This window comes from Athene cunicularia (genome assembly GCF_003259725.1).
Source record: "Athene cunicularia isolate RWA chromosome 9 unlocalized genomic scaffold, athCun1 chr9_part2, whole genome shotgun sequence".
NCBI classification, from domain to species: Eukaryota; Metazoa; Chordata; class Aves; order Strigiformes; family Strigidae; genus Athene; species Athene cunicularia.
In genome coordinates, this window is record NW_020799111.1 from 3604432 (window position 1) to 3631340 (window position 26909).

General features: G+C 42.4%; 1 protein-coding gene across 1 annotated transcript in view; it reads right to left on the reverse strand.

Moving 5' to 3' along the window:
- Positions 1-1403: 1403 nt before the first annotated feature.
- The window catches only part of HS6ST1 (heparan sulfate 6-O-sulfotransferase 1), a 50050-nt gene continuing 24544 nt past the window's right edge, over positions 1404-26909 (reverse strand). Inside the window, exon 2 of the mRNA XM_026855473.1 lies at positions 1404-8201. Within this exon, the coding sequence (XP_026711274.1) occupies positions 7493-8201 (709 nt within the window). The 3' untranslated portion in view covers positions 1404-7492. The remainder of the gene's footprint in view (positions 8202-26909) is intronic.

The following is a 26909-nucleotide window of genomic DNA, read 5'->3' on the forward strand; positions in this document are numbered from 1 at the left end:
CTCGGCCCTCCCTGCCCACACCTTCGCACCTGCCCACCCCACGGCCCGGGTGGCCCTTGCCAGAGGGACGGGACGGGACGGGACGGTGCTTACTGGCAGGGCAGAGACGGCCGGCAGCATGGGGCAGGGCCGTGGAGGAGGGAGAGGAGGCCGCTGCGCCGCCGCCATTTTAGGGCTGAGGCGGCAGGGGCCTGTGGGGCTCCCGGCGCTGCGGGGAATTTCTGCTTGTGCGAGCAGGTGGTGCTGCCAGCAGAGAGCAGCTCTTGTTATTCTAAAGTAAATAAAATTAGGAGATTAATAAAATCCTAGTTCCTTTGGAGCGTGGCTCCTTTTTCAGCAGCAGTAACAGCCGGGAGACGATGTCAATGAGAGGTGAAAACTGATGATTTGATCAAGGAACCGTTGCCTCGTGGTTACAGCAAGAGGCTGCGAGCCAGAGGAGTGGGACGTGAAGGTGCCTCCTGCAACAGGTTCATGGCATGGCCTGGAGTAAATGGCTGCAAAGGTTTTGTGCATTTGCTTCCCCTTGAGATCACTGATGTTATCCTCACCCGACACTTACCCGGACCTTCCACCAGCACCTGTGCCGCCCAGCAAGTAAAACGAGGAATGTCTCAGCAATACGGATTGATGCAGCATTGTGTTCCTGCTAGTTCATACGTTTTACTTGGCAGGGCCTCCAGTAACTTGGGTGGGATTACTTTCACAGGTGGAAGAGAAAAAACACCCAGGCAGCCTAGCTGGGAAGGTTCATACGCTGCCTCGGTTCATATGCTGCCTCCAGCATATATGTGGAAAGTGTGAGGTGTAATGATGCTTGGGTAGAATAACAGTGGTATTATTCGCTACACTTGCATAAACATCTAGCTGTTCTCACTGAGATACTGTAAAGCACTTGTATCATCATTTTCTTACTCCCTAACTGACTAACTCTCAATGTATCAAAACCAGGTGCATAGACTTATTTCAGTTCTGTAACTGGAGAACATTTTCACAGGTCACATTTGGTGAAAGCACTTCTGAACATGAAACAAAAAAAATTTGTTAATTATTCTGCAATATTTAGTATAACAACCATCATTTATTGCCTGCAAATCTGTTCTTTGCAATGACTGTGAAAAAGAAAACTAAGAGGACTGTACAGTGTTAAAGGTAATTAATTTTAAAAATATGATAGGCTTTAGGTTTAAGGGCTTTTTGTACTGTTGTCTCAAATGCAACAATGGGAATAAACAGACTGCAGTTTCTGCTTGAATACTTCTGTGTTAATGTTAAGAGTATTTTTTTTTAGTAGAAAACAAATATTCTCCATCAACACTACTCTCTGTAATCCAAGGCAGCAAGACATATTACACTGAGACAGCATCCAAAAGCCAATGCAAGGACAACACACACGACAGATGCTCAGTTTTAGGGTTTATTTCATCTGCTAACATTCATTCTTGATCTAGACAAAAACAATTAGATGGGTTTTTTTTAAATCCAATTCTTTTTGTGGAAGAAAAAACACTTTTCGTAAGATGCTATAAATAAATATATAAAGCTTTAAGTGTTACTTGGCTCAAGTTAAACAGTTGTCTTTTATTTTTTGTTTTTAAGTTCCTGAAGTGGAAAAAAAAAGTGCAAACCATACACATTCAGCCCAATGGAATGATTCCAGCCACAATCACTTTCAGAGAAGCTGAATCTGTTTGATCTACAATACGGAGGATGGAAGGTGGGTGGGGGACAGTTGTATTTTTTTACCCTCAGTCACACAACTCCTAGAAGATAAGAACTGAGTTCCTTGGTAGGTAAAGCACACAAAAAAGGGGAGAGGGAAGAAAAAGGAAATCCTGCCTGCATTGCCCTTTCCCTTCCCTGTGCAGATTGTGCAGCAAAGAGGAAAGAATGGACAATATAAGCAAAGCCTCAGACAAAAACATGACAATGAAAAATAAAATCAGATACCAGTAGGGATGGTGAGAAATCCTGTGGCTCTTGTGTGTTTGCCTAGCAGACTACACACAAACACAGAGGAACCTCACACTGAGAGAGGGTGGGGATTTTTGTTTTCTCCTTATGAAAAAAAGATGAAAGGGGCAATAAAAATAAGTTAAATCATATTCCAATATGTACAAAACAAATCATGCTCAGTAAACTATTTGAATATAAAATTATTCATTATAGTACAACTCTCTCAATCCAGTCTGCAGAATTGACACCTGGGGGAAAACGGGGAGGGGGAATTGTGGGGCTTTGAGGGATGAGACAGACTCATTTAAATCTTTTTTTTTTTCAGCTTGCATGGCTAAAAATTACAGAGAAAACCACCTGCAGCTGGGACAATACAGGCTTTAATACCCACGTGCTTATCAGGACTGCATTCACCTTGGCAGAACTCCTGCAGATGGGGCAAAACAAACAGCCACAGATAGTTGGGATTGTGTGCAGACACAAGCTCCCGCTGCTCCCTGGTTTACCTGAACTGCTGCTAATTGACCTGTGCTTTAAAAGCTTGGTTCTACTGCTGATCAGGCAGCGAATCCTGCATTCACTTCTGCCACTGGAACATCATGTGCTAATATTAGTGAAAACAAGAATAAAGGGATAATGCAGCCAGCCTTGTGATTTGAATCCAGCAGATACCGAGTTGTTCTCCAAGCTATAGGCTTGGAAATACAACATTTAGCATAGCCTGTGTTGCAATTTCCTGTAGCACTACCCATTTTTGTGACATTTGGAAAATTCTACAGGACAGGAGGGGGTGTGAGTAACTCTAAATGCCAGTAAGAAGCTAGAGATGCTTTTAACCCCAGGATATAAATCTCAGTCAGGCCCTGTACTGTAATGTTAGTTGTTACCTTCTGTAGCTGTTCAGTGGTCTCTGTGAAGTGATTTGATGGGCTCAGAGTGAAAACTTCCTAATTGCTATGTGTCTGTACTGCCACTGTGGTGGTCTTTCTGTCTTGCTCATACTCTCAGCAACCGCACTGACCTTTCTGCTCCTACCAGACAGCCCTGGGTGAGAGGATTCAGAAGCTCACTGGGATCTTCTTAATGCTGCTTCCATTGCTATCCAAGTTTTGTAAGCAAGTAAGGGACTATGGGGTGCAAAAATATCAACCCGAGGTGCTCCCCATTTATTCCAAAACGTTGGGTACAAAGGGAGAAATTCAGGAAAGCCAGACTGATCCTTTGCTGAGTTTTTTTTTTTTTTGTTGATGACTTTGGACCCGATGACAGCCTGGGTCTGCAACCTTACCAGTCAATCCTGCATTTTGTGACCTGGGTGGGGTATAAGGTGGCATCTGACTGCCTGGAAAACTTTGGAGGAGGCAAACTCCTTCAACAGAGCTAGCTGGGATGGGACAAATGATCAAAAAAGTTTTCTTCAACAACACCACCCACCAAGCAGTGAAGTTAACACTGTTCTGGTGACTAAAAGCAAAAAAGATCTCCTTCTTAGCACTGCAGTGTGTCCTGGCCTTTCCACCCTCCCAGAGCAGGAATGGAGTGTGCTGGGAAATCCCCGCTCAGAGCATCACCCTCATTTATGGGTGTGCAAGGGTCAGCACAGTGTAAGATGGCAGAGGCATCAGGTACTGCCAGTCCAAAATGCTTGTGTCACACTAGTACTGCTGACTGTATAAACCCTTAGAAATACCTTACACAGCCTGAGCTTTTGTAAAGGCTTTTCACAGCGTATCCCTGGAACCACTGTGGGATGGACAAGCATCTGATTAGGTAAAATCGAGGGGAACTGCCTCACCAACTCCAGCAATCTTGCATCTGCCCTCACTGTACCCAGCACTCACCTACCCTGACCTGGATCGTGATGCATGGACAGGCCCCCTGAAGAAACACTTCATGCAGTGAAGAAGGTCTCAGTGCATTTGGAAGTCACAGGAAAAACATTTTGGAAGAAAGGGGCAGATATTGAACAAGGATGTACTATCTGGCCACTACTTCTGCTGGAGTGCCTTAAAGCTGTTGTTCTCCATTAACTTTAAAAACACACATATTTTTCACGTTATTGTAGCATCAAATAATCAGTCCTAAAAATAAAAGAAATTGTACCACTTCAAACTGTAGTACATAGAAATCACAAAAAACCTACATTCACATTATGTTAAAGAAGTTCCCTTAAACCCACCAAAGGAAGAAGGTAGTGCCAGGTACGTCCTGCAACCCATGCTCTGGCACACGGCACTTACAAAAAATGAACACATGGCCTACAGCTGTTACAGACCAGCACAGCAGCCAGGGTGAGGGTGGCTTTGGGGTCATTCTCTTAATTTCTGGTACTTAGAATCTGTTTCAAAGTGCCCTATACTTTCCATACCTTGGAGTACCTCTTTAGAGTGTGTGAATTTGTTATTCCCAAAGTACAGGTGGAAGAACTGAGGGATTTGCCAGGCGCAGGATTTGAATTAAGAAATTTCTGCCTCGCTGCTAAGCTGAGGTCAGCCCTCCTTTTGTGGGTTGAAGTGAAACGGTTAACAAGACAGTTTTCAAGATAGCTTCATTTCTTTTGCTTGTTACTGTAATATATTACAAAGCAAATATTGGAACGAGGTCTTCTACTGACATGCTTCTATGGGTCAGAGGCTGCTTCTGATTTAGAGAACCCTGCAGTTAGATCCATTAACATCCAGCTGGTTACTCAGAGCCCATAACACAGAAACAGCTCAGGCAAACCAGGCCAAATGATACTGGTCCTAATCGTACACAGTCCTGTTTACTGTCACCCTTTGGTAGATGAGAGCAGAATTTGGCCTTCGGTACAGAATGGCTCTCAGAATTCAGTGCTGGCATACGCAGACCTGCCTGGGCGCTCACCGCACGGCCCTGACGGAGCTGTGCCCATGTGCACCTCGAATATGGATTAGCTGCAGAAACCATTTGTGCATTATGGATCCATAACGCAGGATGCACAGTGAAAAGCCTTTGGGTAAAGCTGGAAACTGTGCATATAAAACAGTTGCTTTTTATATCCTGTGTATTGGTTTTGTGGGTAAACAGCCTGTAAAATTGCATTTTTTAAATATAAATGTTTTCTTTAGTTACAGCAACACATAAAAGCGCTGGGAACTAGCAGACATAGCTCCTCCCAGTCTTGGAATTCAGAGATGAGTAAATGGATTTGTAATACCTTCTGCCCCCAAGCCAACAACTGAAATTGCTTAATTTTGCTTCCCACTTTTCAGCTGGGAGGAAATGCTTATGGCGAAGATACACATCTCTGGGAACAGTGGCCATTTTGTGACATTTTGTGACCATTTAAAGACAGTAACACCACTAGTAACTATCGGTACCAGCCAACCGCATGGGTCACAACGGCCCACTGTGCTTGTAGATGGATGAGCGCGTGCATGGGCACCTTGCAGCACCAAGATGCTGACCCGATCAAAATTCATCTGAAATCAATAGGAAAGAGACATCCTTCGACTTCGGTGGACTTTGGATCGGGGCTGTAACAGGGTTGTATTTGAGCACAAAGCATTGTTTGTATTTTCTGTTCTTAAGTTTTCAGTCATCTTCACTCTTCTGGAGAAAAACATCTCCAAAAGCAAGGTGTATCCCCCCGGGTGTACACAGAAGAAACAAGGCAGCTCCTCTGCTTAAGGCAGCCACCTCCTATGCAAAACTTAGCCTCAGTCTGAATTGGAAACTGTTGGAAACTGTACAGAGGCAGAGAGAGTGAATTAAAATACAAAACAAGCAGCACTTCAGCGGATTTGTGTGATGGGAAAGGGACACTGTAAAAATGACATGCTAAAGCTGAATGCATCAGCTCTCTGCCTCTCCTCTGGTGATTTCAATGCCAGTTAACATGGCCTTTGAAAATCAAATCATATTCCATTTGGTTCATAGTTTACTCTAAACAATAGCTGTTTCAGGTCTTACAGGCTGGGTAATAACGGGGTGAGACATGTAACAGGCAGAAACTGCTTCATTTTTATGCTTCCAGCAAAACAAAGAAGTGCTTGCAACAGCAAGAAAATAAGCCATACTTTAATTTGGTGAGTGGGAAGAGGAATTAGAGAAGTCATTGTTGTTCTATGACTCAAAAGTCAGGAAGCAGAACCTGGTTAGACTGTCACCACACTGAAGGATTAAACTTACATGAGTCCCTAAAAAACATCATTGAAAGAGTTCTGCTTTGAAAGTTGTCTGAGACTAAAAAAACATTATCCATGATTCCCCTTTCCAGTTTTATGAACACAGCTTGTTCATTTAAAGTAAGAGCTGCAGAACAGGCACTCCGCCAAAAGACAATGTGCACTGTCTCATAATTAATTCAGACCCACAGTCAGAAATTTCACAGCTCTGGATGAGAGCCCCATCCTGTTCCCACTTAAATCAGTTCTAGTGACTTCACTGGAAGCAGGCTGATGCCCATTATTTCTTGATAAAAGCAAGTAAAAATAACTGAAAAAATACAGATACGGGTATGTCTGTATGCTTGTTCTAGTTCAGTATTTCACATAGCAACAAACAAAACAAAATCGCCCCCTCATCGTGTTCCCATTAATGACTGATTATTTGCAGGGTCTTCCTGGAACTTGCTGTGCAGATTTATGAGGGAGTATTGCTATTTAACATCTTCCTTTATTTCAGCATGTAGGATAGGGATTTCATGTGCTGTTAACACATAATACTGATGAAGGCATAAGCGGCAGTTGTGTAGGGTGACAGGATGGCATGTGAATGCACGTTTGAGCCTATGTGGAATTCAGCTGACTTGTTTTGGGACCTGCCTCTGAAACAAATCTGGGAGGTCTGTATATGAATTCCCTATTATTTTTGTGATGAAGCTGCATATGTATATGTGATACCAGTGCAATGTATCAAAACCACTGTGCTAAGTACATATCCTAGGCCATAATCAATTTGCTTTAATGTTTCTCATCCTCTGATGTTTTTCTTCTTTTATTTTTATGGTGCTCTACTTTCTGGCAGTGGCTGCCAGCTGAAATGAAGTGGTCACCCTTGTGCTCAGATCACAGCCTGACAGGATAGCACATCCTCAACTTAGTCACATTATCATTTACTTACAAGAATTGCAAGTCCCATCCCACCTCCAAAAACACCCACAAAAGAAAGCCTCAATGTCCTTGTTTTTTAATTATGTATCTTTATATCATTATGCTCAGGGGAGAAACAGATTTTTAAAATCCTACTTCTGCCATTTGTGTTTGAATTGTGAGGATAAGAAACATTCTTCTGTACTTGGCCTTAAGAGTGGGTAACTGCATTTGTGCATTTTTTTACCTCTGCATTATAATGTTGACCCTTTTTTTATTTTTATGTATTTATTTATTTTTTTTAAGAATCTCATCGGTCTTGTAAGAAACAGTAAAAAGACCCTATGCTTAAGGAAGCAATCTATCTTCTGTTTTACAGACTTGCTTTTAAATAAAATATTTTTTGTTGTTTTTGCAATTTTACTTCCATGATCTTTTAAATGGAAACCCTAGAATATCATTAATATAAAAGTCTGCCTAGGCTACCACTTCTCTATAATATGGCTCATGTAGTCCTCAGTGGGCAAGCGTCCTTGCTCCTCGGTCTCTTCCTTGGGAAGTGCTTCATTGGACCGGTGAAGAAGCCTCTCTTCCCGATTCTTTATCCTCTGCTCCATCCTCTCTAGCTGCCGTTTGTACTGGTAGCGTTGTTGGAAGAGGTCCTTTGCATAGTCATAGAGCTGCATGTCCAAGTCATTGAGCTCCTCAATCCTCCGGATGGTGTCGTTATCCACCTCCACCCCTCCGGCCCTGGTACTGTTGTACTGCATAAAGGGCCGGATGAATTTCAGATTAAAAGTTCTCTCAAACAGGTACTGAGTCTTTCTCTGGAACTCCGTCAGGCCAAAGAAGGCCATGTCTTTGAGGTTCTTTTTTGCGCTCTCCAGCAGGATCTGTGCTCGCTTGTTCTCTGGGATGAAAGACATGTTGTAGCAGCCCACTAAGCTCAGGTCAGCCAACATCCTCACTTGGCGGTTGTTGGCCAAATTATATGGGCAATCCATGAACTCCTGCAGTGTGCAGCCTGACCAGTCCGTGCCTTCATAGCACGACGGCAGCTCTTCAGGAGTTGGTGTCCTGCCATCACACATATGCAAGGAGGTCTTCCAAGTAGCTCCTCGTTGAACGTGACGCCATTCGCTGAGGTAACGAGATACAGGGTCTCTCAGCAGTGTGATGTAGTAAAATTTTCTACAAGAAGAAGAGAAAATAAAATAAATACTCTGATAATAACAAGAAAGATGCTTGGCAAGCTGACATTTAGTGCAGATATCAAAAGATAAATCAACATCACAGCATCCATTCCACTGTACTCTTGGATTATTTTCTTCTTGCAATATCTCATGCAAAGTAGTTTGTGCAACGTTAGACTCATGTTTCTCTTTCTCATTGCCCACCCTTTTAGTCTTGTCAAGCACCAGCGATTTCACCCAGACATTCATTTCCAGCAACAGACTGCAATGTCAGAACAAATCACCAGGATTCAACCGATCTACCATCTTCAGAGGGCAACTGTGACTTCAGGGACTGCCTGGCCTTTCACACGACTGTGCACCCTCTGAATCAGCCAGGACTTGCTCTGCAGGACAGCCCAGCAACTGATCTGTTTATGAGCTGAGCCTATCATTTTCACTTCATGCAGATGCTGACCAGGACACCTACTGCTTGATTGATCTGGCTGCTGAGCTGAAATCTGGGAGACTGCAGTGAGTAGCAGGATAACACCACAGGAACATAAGTGAAAAATAACAGGAAATCAAGAATACAATATGCTTTGTAGAAGAGAAGGCATGAGTTGACAACCAGCAATAGTAGCAATAGGTTATTCTTATTTCAGCTAATCTGCTATCAGTTCAAACAAATTTAAGGCACACTTTTGATACGTAAGAATAAAAAGGAGGAAAAACCAAGACAATTGGGAGGAACACACATAGTCACATGGAGCATTCCTGCTCTTCCAAGTATAATGAAGTCCCCAACAATACAAGCTATCCCTTGAACCGAAAACATGACAACTATCTCGTCCAAAGAGACTCTCCAGCTTCACCCCACCTTGAGCCTGGATAAAGTTTTGGGACTGACAGTGATGGCAGTCGGCAACAGCCCTCTCCTGACAGGAAAACTGGCCTTTCCCCCCTAACTTACAGTAGCTCGGGACTGTGGTGTCTCTGAGTGTTTCTAGAACAAGGAAATACCTTCTCTAGTTGTTAAAGCTGGCAGGGAATTAAATACACATGTGCTCCCTGTGGATGGGGCTGTGTGACACCGTGCACAAACGGGAGCACCTGGCTTTGGCAGGGTAACGCACACATGCTACTGGAAATGTTTCATATAGGGGTGGTGGTGGATTCACTTCCCCATCAGAAATGTGTCTGTAGAATGCTGCTGTGGCTCACTGCCCTGCTGGCACGGCTTGGGAGAGCAGAATGGGATGGCCATTGTGAGGGCACTGCACAGTTTTTTAGGAAAAAAAAAAAAAAGGGAAAAAAATCTTGCTTTGGCTAATATTAACACACCAATATTTTCCTAGCACCTTCAGTATTACTCTTCCTAGCATTAACCTAAATTATTGCAATAAGAGTAATTTAAAGTTAAGAAAATACATCAAACATATTGCCTGGGAAGTCTGATTTTAAGGAATGTTTGCCTTCCCAATTTATTACTAACTTGCTGAAGGGTTGTTCCAAAGCAGTAAATTTTGGTCTTTCCAACAATGGCAATGAGTGTCCCCTCTGGCTCCAACTCCTCTCCTGCTTTTTGCCTTCAGAACTAGGGCTGGTAAAAACATTTGCTATTTTCGGAAACTTTTCCATTTCTCTTCATAGCAAGGGCATCACGCTGTCTAGTAGTACTGTCTAGTAACATCTGTGTACAGGGAGAAGGAAGGGGAGCAGAGTGCATAAGAGAAAAACTTCCCTTAAATTTACCTCATTTTCCTTCATTTACATTGCAGCCTGTAATGATTCAACTACCCAGACTGAGATGCAGCTATGATTTATATAGACAGTGCTAAGAAACCTCTAACAGATGGGGATAAAATATGACAGTGGAAGGAAAAGGAAAGCAATGATGAATGCCAGATGTTCAAGTGACAGACATTGATGCTAAACACTACCAGCATTTTTTGACTTGTGAACTGTAGCGGACTTTTTATTTACACCAATTTAATCCAAAGGTTTCATTTTTTCCTGAAGCAGGTTGAAGGCAATTTTTATCATGTGGCTTACAGAAGCAACTACAAGTTTCACCTAAGATCAGGGACTCATTTGTGAGGTATCCAAAGACAGGAGGAGCTGATTCCTGTCCAAAGCTGCAGTCTATACAAGTATGGATAGGGAAAAAAAAAAGAATTAGTATCTGCATTTTGTAGGTAAGGGAAAACACAAATATTAGATGTTGTGCGTAAAGTCAAATGGGTGTCTGTGGCAGAGCTGGCATGAATTGGATTCCTGTAAGTCTGAGTCCAGTTTATCTTCTCTCTCTGTTTAAACTTTAGGAGTCTATTAGTAAATCAAATTCATAAATACCATGCAAAGCTTCTAGGGTCCATTGAAACAGAGACAGCTTGAACAGGACAAGGATTGTAAAAAGGTTATGGAACAAGTATTTCTTTATTCACACCTGCACTATAAGAGCTATTATATTAGTTGAGATGATACAGTGGTAAATATTTTACCACGAGTGATCTAAGATTCATCTCAGTGAACAGAAAGCATAGGAAAATAGGTTACATTTTTTGAAATTATACTGAATTTGACATGCCCCTTTCCACATCTGTCACACAGAAGAGTGCTTGCAGGAGGGGAGCTTGCCTCCTAAGACAGAAATAAGATGTATCTTTGGAAACTGGAATACAGGCAGTGGAACCAGGCCCCTGGAGGTACTTTAGGAAGCTGCCTCAATGGGGCATAAATAAAAAACCAACCCCAAACCAGAGACTGCAATGCAAAAGAACAGTTTAAACCACCTAAGTTAAGATGCACCACTGACATACTGAAAACTAGGGTCCCAAACATGTATTTAGCTTTCTAGAAGGATATTAGTTTCAGAAGTGCAGATTCCTTCAGCTCTTAGGGAAGTGAGCAGCACACCTTTAGGAAGACTGGGGCCTAAGGAATCAGAGAGGTGAGTCACCCTGATATTAAATAAATGACCGCAGCAATATTCACTCAAGGTACTTAAGATACTTAAGTTTCCATTCTCAAACTATAATTTGGGGATTGCCTTAGAGTTCAGAGAAAAGTTAGGTATCTCTCTAGAGCATCATCCATTAGCAGTACCATTATTAACACTGTGAGCCAGAAAGTTGGGGGAACTTTTTGCCGGCGTGGTTGAGAACACAGGCAGTGCCACTTGTCAGCAGTGGCTTGAAATTTATGAGGAACCACATGACTAGTAAGTTCTCTTTTGTCATCAGAGATAAAATACACGCAGCTGTGAGTGCCCTTCCTTTCAGCATGGTGCCCCAGACAGCTACTTAACTTAAGTATTCTGAAAGGCTCATTTCAGAAGTGTGGTCTTCTCCTAGCCCAGATGGTTCCACTCACTACTGCCTCATAAAAAACCCAAACAGCCCCAGTTTGGTCATGCAATGCCAAGTCTCACTGGCCTTCCTGGAGTTAACGAGCTTCATCAAGAAAAATGAACCTTCTAGTTAGTAAGATATTTCTTTGCTTTTTCTTCCCATGTGAAGCTGGGCAGAACAGCATTACTACCCCTGCAGGCTCCCCTTCTACATATCTATGGGGATGGGATCCCCAGGAGGTCAAAGAAAAGCAGAAGCTAAAGTTGCACCTCTGCCTTTTCTTGCATTATTGTCCCTGGCAGTCCCAAAGTGAAAATCCAACTGAAGGTCCCCGAGGAATTTGCAACTTCAGCACTGCAACTTGGATCTGCAAGCAAGCTGCATAGTTTTGTCTGAGGAAAGAATCACAAGCATATTTATAAAACAGAGCAAAATGAAATCATGTTTTTGATAAAGAACCCTGTATTAGAACTGAAGTTTCAGGGAGAAAAAAATCCCGTACTAGAAAGGAAGGGCAATCTTGTGGTTGTAGTACACAAATGAATTCAGGAAACTTGAGTGTAGAGTACCCCTTCTGTCAAAATTAGCCTATGTGCCCCAGACAAATCTCCCTCTCTGCCTCCGTTTCCCATGTGTGAAGGGCGGACAATGTCTCCTTTGTCTATTTTGGCAATTCAAAACATAACATCTTTTGGAGCAGGAATGGTCTCCTTCAATGATTATGCAAAGCCCCTGTTTCAGCATAGATTGAGGTCAGAGGACAATAGTTAACTTGAGGCATATTGTCATGACACAGGCGTCAGGGGCACTGTTGCCCTACAGGATTCCCACCCCGGACCTCTCCTTCCCATTCTCACAAAGCACAAAGCAGCCTTAGTTTTGCCAGCAGAGGTGGGTTTTTTTGGTTTTGTTTTTGCTTGTTTTTTTTTTTTTTCCTGCGAGGCCATGCTGCAAAAGCAGTCACTGAGCAGATCTGGGTTAAAAAAACCCTTTTCTTGCAGACATGAGGGCGTGGCTGAAGCCCCCGTTTAGTAATATTCTGTTTTAATTTCTTTCAGCAGGTCCTCAGCTAATGAAGGGGAAATGAAACCCTTCTTCCTCTAAAAAACAGTTCCTTCTCTTTTGCTAATACCCAGTCAACATAATTCTGACAAAGTGACAGATTCTAAATATTATGCTATTATCTCTCTTGAGTTCATTTCCCTTTATGCTTTCCTGTACTCCGATACACCCGTCTTACTTGCTACTGTTGTTCTCTAAGATCTGCCAAGAACTTGTTTTTTGACTGTGCAACCCCCTGTTCTTTGCTGTGATTAAATACTTCCCTTCCACACAACCAAAATTTCTTAATTTTTATTTCTACATGTTCTTCACTGAGCTTTCAAGTGTCCCTCACAGGAAAAGTGAAATCTATAACAAGTCCTTCTTGACTACTGTGGTGGCTTTCCATCAGATAATGAACAAAATCAGGATAGCCACTTCCAATCATATATGCTTCATCCCGCCTTCCAGAAGGGGGAAGGGGAAGAAAGCTGCATAGGTCAACTTCAACCATATAACCCCAATCTGTCAAAGCAACATGCCCCCAGGCTACAATTTTTCTATTGCTAACGAAAAAAATAGTAAAAAAAAAAAATCTATGTCCTTGCTAAATTAACTGAACTGAACAGGGTGTCTGCCAGCTTGCAGGAATGAGAAACATTCTGTTTTGTTTAAAAGAAAGAGTAATGTCAAATTTGTGGCTGATTTAAGGCATCTTTGTAAGGCAAGCTTACGTATTATGCACTCCTCAAATAATTTGTGAGGGTTCTTATTCAATTCATACTGGCTCTCACGGTTTGGTTTATCGCTAAAACTAGTAGTGATTTTGCCTCCCACCAGCGAAATGAAAACCTGCACCTACCCTGCCATTAGTCTGCAGGGACCAAGGAAAGAAGATCTGGAGCTGCCAGCACCCCTACCACGATCACATAAACCCTCACCTTAGAGAGACAATTAAGGGGATTATTAGGTAACGGTTATCTCCATTGAAAATGGCCAGTGTAGACCAAAGGAGCAGTTCCAGCAATGACTTACGGGTAAATATTAAGTAAAGGTGAGTCAGGTGTCTAATGATGGATGAGCTGGGAATGTGGCAGATGAAAGTTTCTAAGGAATTTATATTCTCATTATAAAGTCATACTAAATGCTGCCTACAACTAATGGATGCATGAAAAACTGTCTTACCCTTCTGCACAGAGCCACAGAATGACCTTCTGCTATGGTGAGAAACTCTGGGGTGCAGAACACTCTCCACCTCTTCCTTCAGGGAAAGTTGCCTCCTGCTGTATTTACCACCAGTACATCAACCCCCAGCTTACCACTTTTAAACCCCAAAACTGGGAAGACTCCACATATTTCCCCCTTTACTTTACAGCCAGATTTCTTGCATAACAAAACACACTCTCAGTTAGAGATTGGAATTTAATATATGTACAATGATTACTTCCTTTGGTAGCAAATAGCCCTAATTTTCCTCAGTCTATTTCCTCTCATCTGGTGTTCATTTAGACTCTTCCTGCATTTCACACACAATAAACTCTTCAGCCCTTTAAAAGTCATAGAAAAAGAAAGAAAACCCCAAACAAACAAATAAACAAAATAAACAGGTCTCTTCTGTCCCCTATGTTTAAATAAAGGTTGCCACACAAAACACCAGAAGCCAAGAAACTTAATAGTAAAGCCAATCCTCCAGTACTCAGTCTGTGTAAACACCTACATGAATGTTTTTCTTTTCCAGTAAACGAGGGGGGTGTCTTTACAGCGGGTCAGTGCTTGCTTTGGCAACTGAGTTTGTTTTGCACAGTTGTGTTTGTTTTGCCTGATGGTCTCTGCTCTTGGGACTCTGCTGCATTAAAAGATAGGATGTTTGGAAACGTAACAACCAACCATTACACAGGCTCTGCTCACCCTCCAGATCTTCACTCAGGGACTCTTCCTAGAAGAGTCTGATTTCACCACGGGCCAATTCCTGATGCAGCGATGCCTGGGCCAGGCTGCTGACAGCCCACCGAGAGCTCGCCCCTAAAAACAACCCTCAGGCTGCTGCAGGAGTTGAAGGCAGAAGAGAATACTCTCGTACTACAGACAAATTGACATGCTTTTCTTCCAAATGGAAAAAACTGAACTCTCACAGACTCTCTCGGCTGGATGCAATCCAAAGCACAGGTTTCTAAATACACAAGGTTGGGTTTCAGCAGGTAAAACTGGGTGTTTCAGTCCAGCTACCCCTTCTTGAAAAGGAAGCTGAGTTTTGGGCAGCCTACACCCTTTCACAATTCAGCTGTATTTTTGGGAGTGTTTAAACAAAAAGTTGCTATACGAATGCCTGTCCAGGAATCACTCGCCTGCTTACCCTAATCTCAGGCAGACGGTAAGTGGAGTCTCGCACAGCACACCAGCTCCAAGAAACCACTAATAATTGATTGGCACCCTCTGCTCCTATCCTATCTGCTATCCAAGGTAATGAGAGAGTAAGAAGGGCCATCCTTCCAGGATAGCTTAAATGCAGTTTAAAACAAACATACACTCCTCCATTTCCAAGAAAGGGGTTTCAAAGGAGATTCAGGAGTCTGTGGAACACCCTGGCCTAGCACCCCAGCATCTGAGCGCCTGCTGAGGGCTTGGGAGCTTTGGATTCTCGTGGACATAACATGTCTAACTCCCTCTGAAACACAGGGTGGGTGGGGTATGAGCACCAGCAGCCCCTGAAAAAATAGCACTTCTGTATCTGGCAACATTTATACGGCTTTTGGGGCTGCAGCCTTACATGCTGCCCTTCCAGTTCACAGTTACTGCCCAGGAGAATTGCAGTTGGACTAGATGACTGTTGTAGGTCTGTTCCAAGTGAATATTCTATTCTATTCTATTCTATTCTATTCTATTCTATTCTATTCTATTCTATTCTATTCTATTCTATTCTATTCTATTCTATTCTATTCTATTCTGTTCCTATTCTATTCTATTCTATTCTATTCTATTCTATTCTATTCTATTCTATTCTGTTCCGTTCCGTTCCGTTCCATTTCTACTCAATGCTTGGGGAAGAATAGATTAAAAATGGAAAAACAGAACAGCTACAACAATTCTGACTGAGGGTGTAAATAGATCTGTACCAGATTTCAGAGTGTAAATGAATTTAAGATTACTTAGCTCTGGTCTTTTGGATTTAAATACCTGTAGAGTCAGAGTCTAGTACCTATTTCTATCTTTTAGCAGGAATTAAAATGTGTTATGTTCATTAAATATACACTTAAAAATACCAGTACTATTCCACCCTGAGTTAAAAAAAAAATTAACTGTGAGTAGGCATGCATGAAAAACCACACCTCTTTTCTCCACTGTGTATTTCACAAAATGTGGAGGATTTTGAATGCTTCACAATTCTGGTGATGCATCATACCATGAACGTGATCCTGCAGTGCCAGCCAGGGAGTGTGAAGCTTGTGCATGTGTGTACCTGTTTCTACACATCTTTCTTGAGAAGGCAGTAGAAAAGATAACAGAGGCTGACAGTGAAGAAGAAAACGAGAGCAAGCAGCAGCTCAGGCATTTCACAAGAGGAACAACCACCCCTCCATCCACTCAGAAGAACTTTAAACAAAAGCTCTCCTTTGGGTGTTTGCAAGACACATGCGGGCTCTGAGCCACAGCTTTAAAAACACTGGATAGAGTCTAACACAATTTGCAAGGGCCTTCTCCAGTCTGGTGGTAAAGAAACCCACAGACATGAAACCATGGAAAAGATCCATCCGTGTGCTCAATCCGGACATGCTGCAGCAATCCAGCCTTCATTTTGGAACCTGCAGGAGCAACAAGGCACTGTGGCTGCACGTGCCTCTGCACACATGGTGGCTGCAGTGCAGGAACAGCTCAGTATGAGACGTCTCTAAAGTTGACCTACAAAGAAAGGTAGGTCTACAAAGCAATAGCTGGAATACCATTACGTATATATTCCTTTTACATAGATAGTCTGAATTATATTGGCGAAGGCTGCAGAGCTGGAGTGGAGGTACAAAGTATGTAAGTCAGCCTCAAGGGCAGATGGGTGAAACCATGGTTTGTTAGAAAGCTGGGAGGACACATGTAGCTTTGATACCAACACTGGGAGCGGCAGTACAGTACAGACTATTCCACACCAATGAGACAGGTATGTTAATGCAAGGGAGCATTGTTTGTCTGGAATCAAATGCATCAAGATGGATATGGTTGGGTATTAATTCCTCTGAAACCATCAGAAATGGACAATTTCAGGATCATTATCTCCATGAATGAAATGAGGTTAAGTTTGTACCTTAGATCTCAGTGTTGTGCACTACTGACACTTGCTGTGTTCATAATAACACACATGCAGCCCCAGTTCAGACTTGTTAGCAACATACTACTGATAGGCTTTTACCCAGGAACCAAGTAGGGTCCTATCACCCTTATGTCTCATGACTGGTTTATATCCAATTAGCAGAATAGACACAGACTGAGTTTTAACAACATCTCTGCTTTTCAAGAAAATTGAGCTGCTGTGTAAGCACTAGAATTTCCTGTTGCACTGTCTCTTGAAAACAAGTTAATCTAAAAAAAGATACAAGACATGTTATGAACCTTAGGAGTGAACTGCCAGCTCATTTTTCAAAATGACAGATGTGATGAAAATTGGCCAAAGGCTTGGGAAAAAAAAGTGGGGGTCAGGGTGAGGGGAGCAGATGGGGGCGGAGAGGAAGGCATTCCAGAGCCCTCCGGAGCCTTGGACTCTTCTAGGACCCATTAAAAGCTTATGTTACTCGCACCGTTTATAAACAAGTGCTTTCTTTTGCCATCATAACCTTCCTCATATCACGTGCTTAGGAAATGTTGTCTTCTGCTCAAGCAAGGCACCAAAAATGACGGCAAGTTACAAATCAAATACCTTTGATTTATTACCTTTCCCAAGTTTCAGGAGGTTTGTTGTGATTCCTTAGTGACCTTAGTAAACTGACTAATCAATAGCACATCTGAATGCTGACAGACTGCAATGGAAAGTTTCACTGCCAGAAGGATTACATCAGTGCTGGCAGGGGACAGACGGTAGAAATATGCACTGCAACCCATGCCTATTCTTTGCATTCTTTTGCTTTTATTATTGCCATCATTTGTCATCAAGGTAGGAAATTTCAGGATGAAAAAACACTGCCATTCTCGTAAGAAAAATTTTCACTCCTTTTGCTTATTTGTTCTATTGCAGACTTCTGTTTTTATTGGTTTTAGCATTACACAAAATACAGATTTTAATAACACACTACAGCCATGTTTACTGTAAATATTTGCCAGAAGGGTAATGCACCCTATTTCCTGAGTTTCTCCCTGTATGTCAGACACATTAGAATGAAGCAATGAACAAATCAACTCCTGAAGAGTCAGGAGACATTTGCAATGAGATGCTGAACTTTTAATCTCTGTGTCGGTGACCAATTTGTACTGGATAGGTAGCATAAGAGAGCAGTTTTCACCCTATCACTAGATAATATAAGTGAACGCATTCGGGGTCTCATTCTAGCTCCAGGGGGTAAAGTGCTGTCCCCTAATAAACTGCCAGTGCAGGCTGCCATGTTATCAAAGAGGCTGAAATTTAAGTCTCTCCCTTGTCATCAGGACTGACATGCACTGGTTCTGCACAGAAATCTGCACGGCTTCATACTGTCTTTGCCCTGGGAAGAGAGAGAATGCCAGGGATTCAGCTTCCCCAGGTGTCAAGATGGATACAATGAATAAAACAAGTGCATATTTGACCCAATAAAGCAGGATTTCTGCATCTGATTCCTGCACGCTTCAGGACGCAGAAGAACGAACCATTGGGACATTGCCACACAGAAAAAAGAAAAACCAGAAGCAAGCTGAAATAGTGCAAAGACGAAGCAGAAGCAGCTATGCAATATGCAAAGATATTTATCCAAATCAGCTGCAAACAAAGTAGATAGGCTGAATTTGCATTTTCTTTTGAACTGTAAGCCAGCCTCTCTTGCAAATCACAGGATCTCGACTGGTACCGAGTTTCAAGAAAGATTCAAGAAAAGGGTAACAGCATGATAGATAGGAAGCATGTCTCCTTGAAGAAGATTAAATTATAAAGGAACCATACAGGAAGATTAAAGGAGTAAGAGTAGTCAGAAGAGCAGATATTGATCGCTTATGCAGGACAATTGAATTCTTTGGCAACTGTCTGCCTCTGCCAAAAGGGATGCAGTATTTGTGTCAGGCAGCTGCAACGGCAACACAGAGGCCCGTGAGTTGCTCGTGGATCAATCTTGTTCCAATCGAAAACTGATGAATAGCTACTTTTATTGATCGGAGTGGGAGGACTCAGGAATCAAGATGCACAGAATTTTGGAACTAGATTGACATGTCCTGGACATACAAGTAAACATTATAACTTTCAACTAGCCAGTGTACACAAAGAAACAAGACATCCCAAGGAAGAAAAACACAAAGAGCAGCACAACCCATTCCTGGAAGCAGCCACAGTGTGGGCTGTTGCAAGGACTGGTTTCCAAAAAGCTCCTCTGTAAGCCATGCAGGGCTGCCAGCGAAAGGGGGTAACTACTGCCCAGCAAAGCAAACTGATGTGAACCACGTACTGCCACACACCTAACGGCATGAGATAGGTGACTGGTCTTAATTCCATTATTCCATTTACCCAGTTCCTTCTTAAAATTAGTGCCGGGAGAGGTTCCCACATTGCTTCTTTTCTTGCAAGTAGTCACATTACTGGCTTACAAAGCTCCCTCTTCTCAATTAACTGGCTCTCCTTTGCTCAGGAATAGCAGATATTGTCAAGCAACAAATAGATAATCCTCAAGAAAGCAGAGCTACTAATCAGTCACTTTTACATTTAAGATCACTTGGAGTTGCCCCTGCCTTATACTGTTTTTCTAATTAATTGCACTGGAATGTACTTAAGCAAGCCCCAGATCAAAGAATCAACTACAGAGATTGAAATAAATCCTGTCTGTGTTGTTAATGCCTTGGAAATGGATGACTTGCTAAGCATTCAAAATCCTGCGTACCAATGGTTTAAAACTACAGATAGTGTGAGACACTTTGAAAAGAACAGATTTGAGAATAAAAAGGAAAAAGCTCCCTTCATTTGCTTGTAAAAGACAATTAAACAAAGGCAATTGTTCAACTAATTTATTGTGAAGTTTGTGTATCTGAAATTCCTTATTCTCCACTTTCCTATCAGCAGAAATCATAGTGCAGGAGTGTCAATTTTCATTACAGTAAAACTTCATCATCATTACTGATTTCTTTTTTTAATTTGCTTTTATGAAGGGTTGAAATCTTTTCAAAATAATGATAAATAAAAATGACTGGGGATGGATGTGTTACCAGTTGGTGCAATAAATCACTGTCTCTTCCTGCATGAGTTTCTCTCTCATGGTTTAGAATATCATCAGAATGCCTTTGATTGATTTACAATTTAGTAATCCAGCCATCATCAACCATAATTCTACAATAAACCACGCCACTTAATGTAGCTGTTACAGATGTTCAGAAGTTCATTCCCTGCCTTTCAGGACGCGATATCTAGACAGCAGCTGCAGACACCAGGATTAGCTGGGGAAGAAAAATCTGTCTTCAGCCCAGGAAAACATCCCATTTTCCTATAACAATACCTTGTCTTTAAAACTGAAAGACATCCTGCCAACCTCGATATATCCAGGTTCAATTATTAAACACCAAATATCTATATGCATACAGGCACCACCCTTGCCAGTTGGCAGGAGTAACAAGATGCCTGGCTTCTGCCTAAAACACGTTATTTCCTGGGAAATCAAGACATTACTAAAAGCTGTATCCAACAAATCCATCAAAGGGTATGCAGCCAAAAGCAACTGATCTCACACAGGCCATGCCAGCATTCAGAAACCCATGGTGCAGTGCATTCTGCACCCAGAGTCGGACCTATGGAAGTGCTTAGAGTTTGCTCCTAAAAACACCTCAGAAGTTGGGCTGAGGTAGGTGGGAAGGGCTGCAGCCTGATGAAGAGGGCGCTATTCACTGTGCTGTTACTGTAACCAATACTAGCCCTTCCTGACAGCACAACTGGAGGCTTCGTGGGCATTGTTACTCATTTTTTCACAAATTGCTGATCTGAAAACAGTAGGCTAATTCTTGGTTTCAACTTCTTTTGCTTGAGACTGAAAACAACACAGCATGAGCTGGCCTGCAATTAACACTTCTGTTAACACTGTTTCTTAAAAAAAAAAAAAAAGTAACATGCACAGTACAAGGTGCAGGTATTTTATACCAAGCAGCACTAGTACTCTGCCAAATTCATCAGCTACATTTTTTCTAAAGCAGGCATACAGAAATATCCAACAGGAATTGTCAAAGTGATGGTCTAGGTCACAGAAACAATTTCTCTCCTAAGTTAATCACCACACTGAGGAAGCTAACAAAGACTGCAAAATTCATTAGCTGAGCAGTGCTGGAAAGGTCTGCTCCAAATCCATCACTGATGTGTCCAGGCCAGCCAGCATCCTGTCTCTGACAGTGACCTGTCCCAGGCGCTGTCGAGAGAGGTGCAAGGAATAGCAAAGCTATTTTGAATTACAGGAATACTCCTGTTTCCTCTTAGGTGCACTCACGGGAATCAGGTGTCAGGAATGAGGTGCACTCGCAGGTGTGTGTCTTCAGAGGGACATGTGAGTCTTCAAAACTTCAACAACCACAGGATTGCTCTGTTGGGTGATCCCTCAGATCAACACATTATGAGGCTGAAAGAGTTAGCAAATCTGAGTGACTCAAGGTCCAATGAAATACTGAGTGGCTACTTCACAGGCTACTTCACCCCTGGACTGTGAAGAAGGGATATTGTGCCATAACAAACCATGGGTTCTTCTGCTTCTGAGGGTGGTAAATGAGATCCCTTGCCCTGTGGCTAGCAGGAGCACTTGGAAGTAATGTGTTGAATGTGATTTTGAAAAGCAGCTTATGATTAATAAATCCTTAAGATACAATTTAAAAAAAACCCAACAAAACAGACCAATGTTACTGCCTCACCTTCCAAGTGAAGGACTCTGGAGGTGTCCTAGCTGGCTGAAAGGACCCAAGCTCCTCTGCTGCTCTACTGCAGATGAGTCTTAATTACATGCTTGAAAGTGTACGTGGCAATTCTCCAAAGCACTGCTTTCAATTCAGAAAAAGCCTTTGCATCTCTCCAAAGAAGGTGCACAGTGGGACTCTTCCTCCTGCCTCTCTTGTGGCCTGGGACTACCCCACTGTGCCAGCGCAAAGGGACAACCCAGATCTCCCCAAGCCCCCACCAGCTGTGGCCCCAGTTCCCACTGGTAGCGCCTGCCCGCCTGGGAGCCCTCCTCAGGGCAAGATTTCTCTTCCCTTCTTACGGGATTTGTTATATCTTACCTATTAAGGCCACAAGTGCAATTTCATTTAATTGGGACACACACACTCACACACACACACACACACACACACACACCCACACCCACCCCACGGACAGATAACGATGGGAATTGGTAACTGTATTTCCCTTTCCATACTGAGGCCGGAGGCAGAGATGCCAACGTGCCTCCTGACAGAACCCCACGCTACGCTGAAGTCACAACTGGGTACCAAATGCAGCCTCTAATGGGGTGGCATAACCAAGGATGAGAGTTGCCACAAGCACATCCTCCCAAGGCAATTCTCTGCACAGGCAACTTTTCTTCCAGAGGGACTTACAGTACTTGCCACTGGTATTTACATTTCCAATTCAATGGCACATATTCACTGCTTACATAAACACTGCATACGAAGTGCCCCCTGACCTGCAGGTGATGTTGCACACACAACTGTGAAGCGCTGGGTTTCGAGTTGTGAGATTACCATTCTGTATCTATAGAGCCTTTTACTTAAGTCTCTGCCTCAGGGTTGACTACGAAACATCACCTCCAAAAAATTTACAGAAGAATTTTTACCCTCGTAGGCTTAGGTTACATGGAAAAGTTTTGCTGGCACAGCTGTACTATGAGAAGTAAATAATAAAAGAACATTGTCAGCCCAATAGCAATGCCAGCAAAAAGTTGTGGGTAGCTCTATATACAGTTGTGGGTATAGCTTATTCTGTCCAGAGAAATGGGTTAAGTTATAGAGGCAGAGGAATGATTGCCAGTGTGAGTTCTCTTCCAGAAGGGGTTTATCAGCACAGCTCTACTGAAATAATCACATTTTGAACGCAGGCATGTGCTTAGTCTCTCTGTCAAAACAATTATCACAGAGAAAAACTTTCTTGTGTTTGGTAAATTTTCAAATCAGAATGTGGCAGCCTACATCCCTAGAGCATGCTGTGTAAGTCTCTGCCCACTGGGATCTGTTGGGCTGAGGTCATTAGTCCTTTCAGATATACTCTGGCAAACCGCTGAGCTTGGAGAGGCTTTCAGTCACTACCAACCTGGGATGGATGAGAGCTGGTGATCTTACATGAGGCTCCATATCTCACAGCCCTGAGTCATTCAATCTCCCGACTGTCCCTTCACATAAGAATTTATCTCTTCTTTGAGTATTTTGCCAATGGGAGCTGGATGGTAGCAGGGTCATTGCAATCCATTTCTTTGAATACTCTGTGGGATCTCAGCTTGGCATGTTTAATTTTTTAATCTCAGAGAGTGTGTACAAAAGCAAGAGATCTGGAAAGCTTTTAGCATCTCAGGAACTGCCAGAACTGTTTCCTTTGTTTGCTCCATTTAGCCTGCTGATTTTTTTATTATCAATTAGCTCAAACACAGAAAAGCTACATCTCTTAGTCAACTGTGGGACAGACTTATTGGGGTACAAATTCCCTTTGTCCTTCTGAGAAGCTGGGCTGATGCTTGTTGTGTATCCTGTTATTCCAGTCAGCCTAGAGACAAGTGCCAGACCTGGCATGAAAGGCATGTATCAGAGACAGAGAAAACCAAAGGTAAATTCCTCCCACTCCACACTTGGGCTTGGTGTACCTGTTACTACATGTGCACCCTCCTTATGCCACAGATAACAAAGGCAGAATCGTTGTAGAGAAGGACAGAAAAGGGATTGCTAATACAGAAAATTAATACTGAAAGAACCAGTGCAGTGAAGATTCACTATGCTCACTCTGGGAAGACAAGGTCTTCCTTCTGGAGAATTCCCTGAAGAGAGGAACAGTAGCAATAGATTTGAAAAAGAAAAAGGAAAAAAAAAGAAAGAAAGAAATCCAATCACACACTTTATATTTAAAAATTAAAAAGACTACCAGATGCAATTACATTCATGATTAAAAGATCTAACAGAAGCATATTTAAATTCATTAACTTAGTCCACACTTTACTACCTCAGGAGACCAGCAACTCCTGGAATACAGGGCAGCAAAATACAAACTACATCTTGGTTGTATTTGATCAAAACCTTTTGGAAGTTTCAATGATCTGGCTGTTAACATCTCTTAGGTGATAATTAGGCTCTTGGGGCAGCAAACATTGTTTGGGAGAGAAAATGCACTGTGGAAACATAAGTAGTGGAGCTTTCTGCCTTGCTGAAGTCAGTTATTGCACTATATAAAAAAAGGTAGGCAAGGGCAAAATGAGGCCATTTTCATACAAAGACTCATTTTGCCTTTGTATATCAGCCATCAGCAGATGCTCGCCTCTGTGTAAACTGTTTGCTGTATGTTTTGCTCATTTCTTGCAACATATGTTTTAACCAAGAGATTTTAGCCCTTGTGCACTGCGACTCACGAGCATGGCTCTCCTCTGGTAAACAGACACTGCGTGGTTTTTCCATCACTGCTTAACAGCTGTTTGGTAGCAGGTACCAGCTGGGGCTGAGCAGACACTTCTCCCAGTTCCTGTCCTCCCAGGCAGGGTCCCCCCTCCACCTCAGCCTCCTGGTCTCTCTGCATCTGAGGGGATGCTCCAGGGCCCCCGGCTGTGGGGTGAGGCTTCAGGGCACCCTCAGAGGCGCTGGCAAGAGCCAGAACCTCTCTGTGGGATGAAATCTGTTAGCAGGGCAGATTCACAACAGTATTCTCCATCTGTCCCAGGAGGGCACTAAATTAACAGTGGATGCACTGGCTGACTTCCTTTCTGTTATTGCCATGGGACCTATTTCCTTGTGACTGGACAGGAGGAGACTTAATTAAAGATAACTGGGAATTTCTGTTTATTGTTGGGTCCAACACGTCTCTGTTCTCCTGAAGTCTTTCTCTCTCTCTGTGTGCCTGGTTTTGGTCTCCATCCTGCAAGACAAAGCTCACCTCCTCTGGATAAAGACCTTGCTCCTCAAGAGTCTTTCCTCTCCTTCCTGCACAGTCCCCCATAAGAAATATCAAAGGACAGATCTGACCTTTCAGACAGCCAGGGATGCATGTGTCTGAACTGTCAGGCAGATAATTTTAGGGCGCATTTCAGGATTTTACTCTTGTGAGTTAGTTATGATCCACGGCAGAGAGCTCTGCATTATGGAAGCGTCTGCTCTCCCTCCGTGCCCCTGGGAAGTTGGACCATTCCTGAAGAGTTGTAATTCAGCTTGAAAGCAGCAGATTTAGACTCCAGCTATTTGTGCCACATGAATGTTATTTCCTCACTGTCTGCAAAAGTAAATGAAGTGCCCAGCATCTTCCCACACCACCAAGGAAGCCCTGATGATACACACATGAACAGTCTCCTGCTGTTTGTGTCTCTTAATTCAAATGAAGTCAGTGGAGATGTGGCTACACTCGCAGTGAAACGTCCCACTCAACTTTATTTCTTCTTTGTCACTGAAGGACTGGAGAGCTCTATTTTATTTTGCTTTAAAAGCCAATATAAAGCAGCTGACCTCCCTTGACAAAAATCTGGAAGCCAAGAATAATTCAGGTATCAAAATCACAGTTTTAGAATGTTCCCTGTTTGAGCACTAGCCTGGCAATATCTCACAGCTGAGGTTATGGAGGTGAGAGCTCCTGTAGGAGCTGGAAAAAGATGCTGTTCTCAACAGCCATCCCTCCAGTGAACAAGGGCACAGTGACAGGATTAGTCAGAAAAGTTGTACCTGGAGCCAAAAGCAAGAAGAAAATAGAGGAAAAAATAGGAAAGAGGATGGGAAATTGCACTGGTCCAAAACCACTCAGCACCAACTTGCAATTCTAAAACTATTTGCTAGTAACTCAACTCTAGACATGTGATTCTGGACATGTTTCTATGTTATAATCAGAATTAAATGCAGTCTCAGATTCTCATTCTGATGACTAGTAACTACATTTTTTCTTGTTATATATGGGTACACATATAATACGTATTATATTGTGTTTCCAATACATTGGAAGATTCCTCTTATTGATGTATTTTTGGGACAATCCTTAATAGTGCTCCAAGTCAAAAAAGTACATGCTACAGTCCATTATAATACGAGATAGCTTTCTAAATGGGACCTGGAATTTAACCTGAGCTGAAGTTACTTACAGCAAACCCCATACATATTTCATGCAATACCTGTGCTGTGCATGTGACTTGGAAAATAATGGGATTATATTTTGTGAGGAATTTATATTGTGAGTGGTTTTTTATCTTTCTAGAGTGCTCAGTCTCAGAGAAAAGGGAGACTACTCGCATCCAAGAGAAAAATGCCCATTAATACCATGAACACACAAAACTACAAATGAGGCTTCTGATGGCACTTACAGAGATTGGGTGCCAAAAGTCCCTTACAAAAAGAGATGTGCCGTATATGGTTCTCATCATCGAGGAGCCTGTAAAGGCTTGAGATTGAAGTCTTGAGATTGGATACTGAAGATGGTGGATGGCAGATTTATGAATCACATTCCAATTTTTTTAACCCAAAGAAGCTTCAATACCTTTTACTACCCTCTCCCTTCATCAAAAAGTTACCAGTTATCCTTCACAACAGGTAGCTCCACCTGCACTTCTATTCATCCCCAGTGAATACACAGTGTTTCTTTAAACACACAGTTTCTCATGTGTCTAAACCTTAAGGAGGAGCAAAATATTCTGAGAGGAAAACTTGGAATGATTCACAAGGCAGTATAGAGAGGACGAAGAAGGAAGACAAGAAAAGAGGAGCTTGAGATGAGTTGTGCTTAAATTTGTTAAGAATAAATTTGATTAAATTTCTTAGATTAAATTTGCAAAATTACTTAGAATATTGAACATATCGGCCTTGAGTTCACCATCAGGTCAATCTGGTTGTAAAGCAAAAAGGCTTCCCTTTTGAAGAGGTAAATAAAAAATATTAGACATTTTTAAAATCAGTTTGTGCAGGAGGATATGTTTTGGCTGCAAATGACATGATTAATTCCCTTTTTGGTGAATATTTGGGGTGAGGTTAGCTGTATATGTTATAATCCAAAA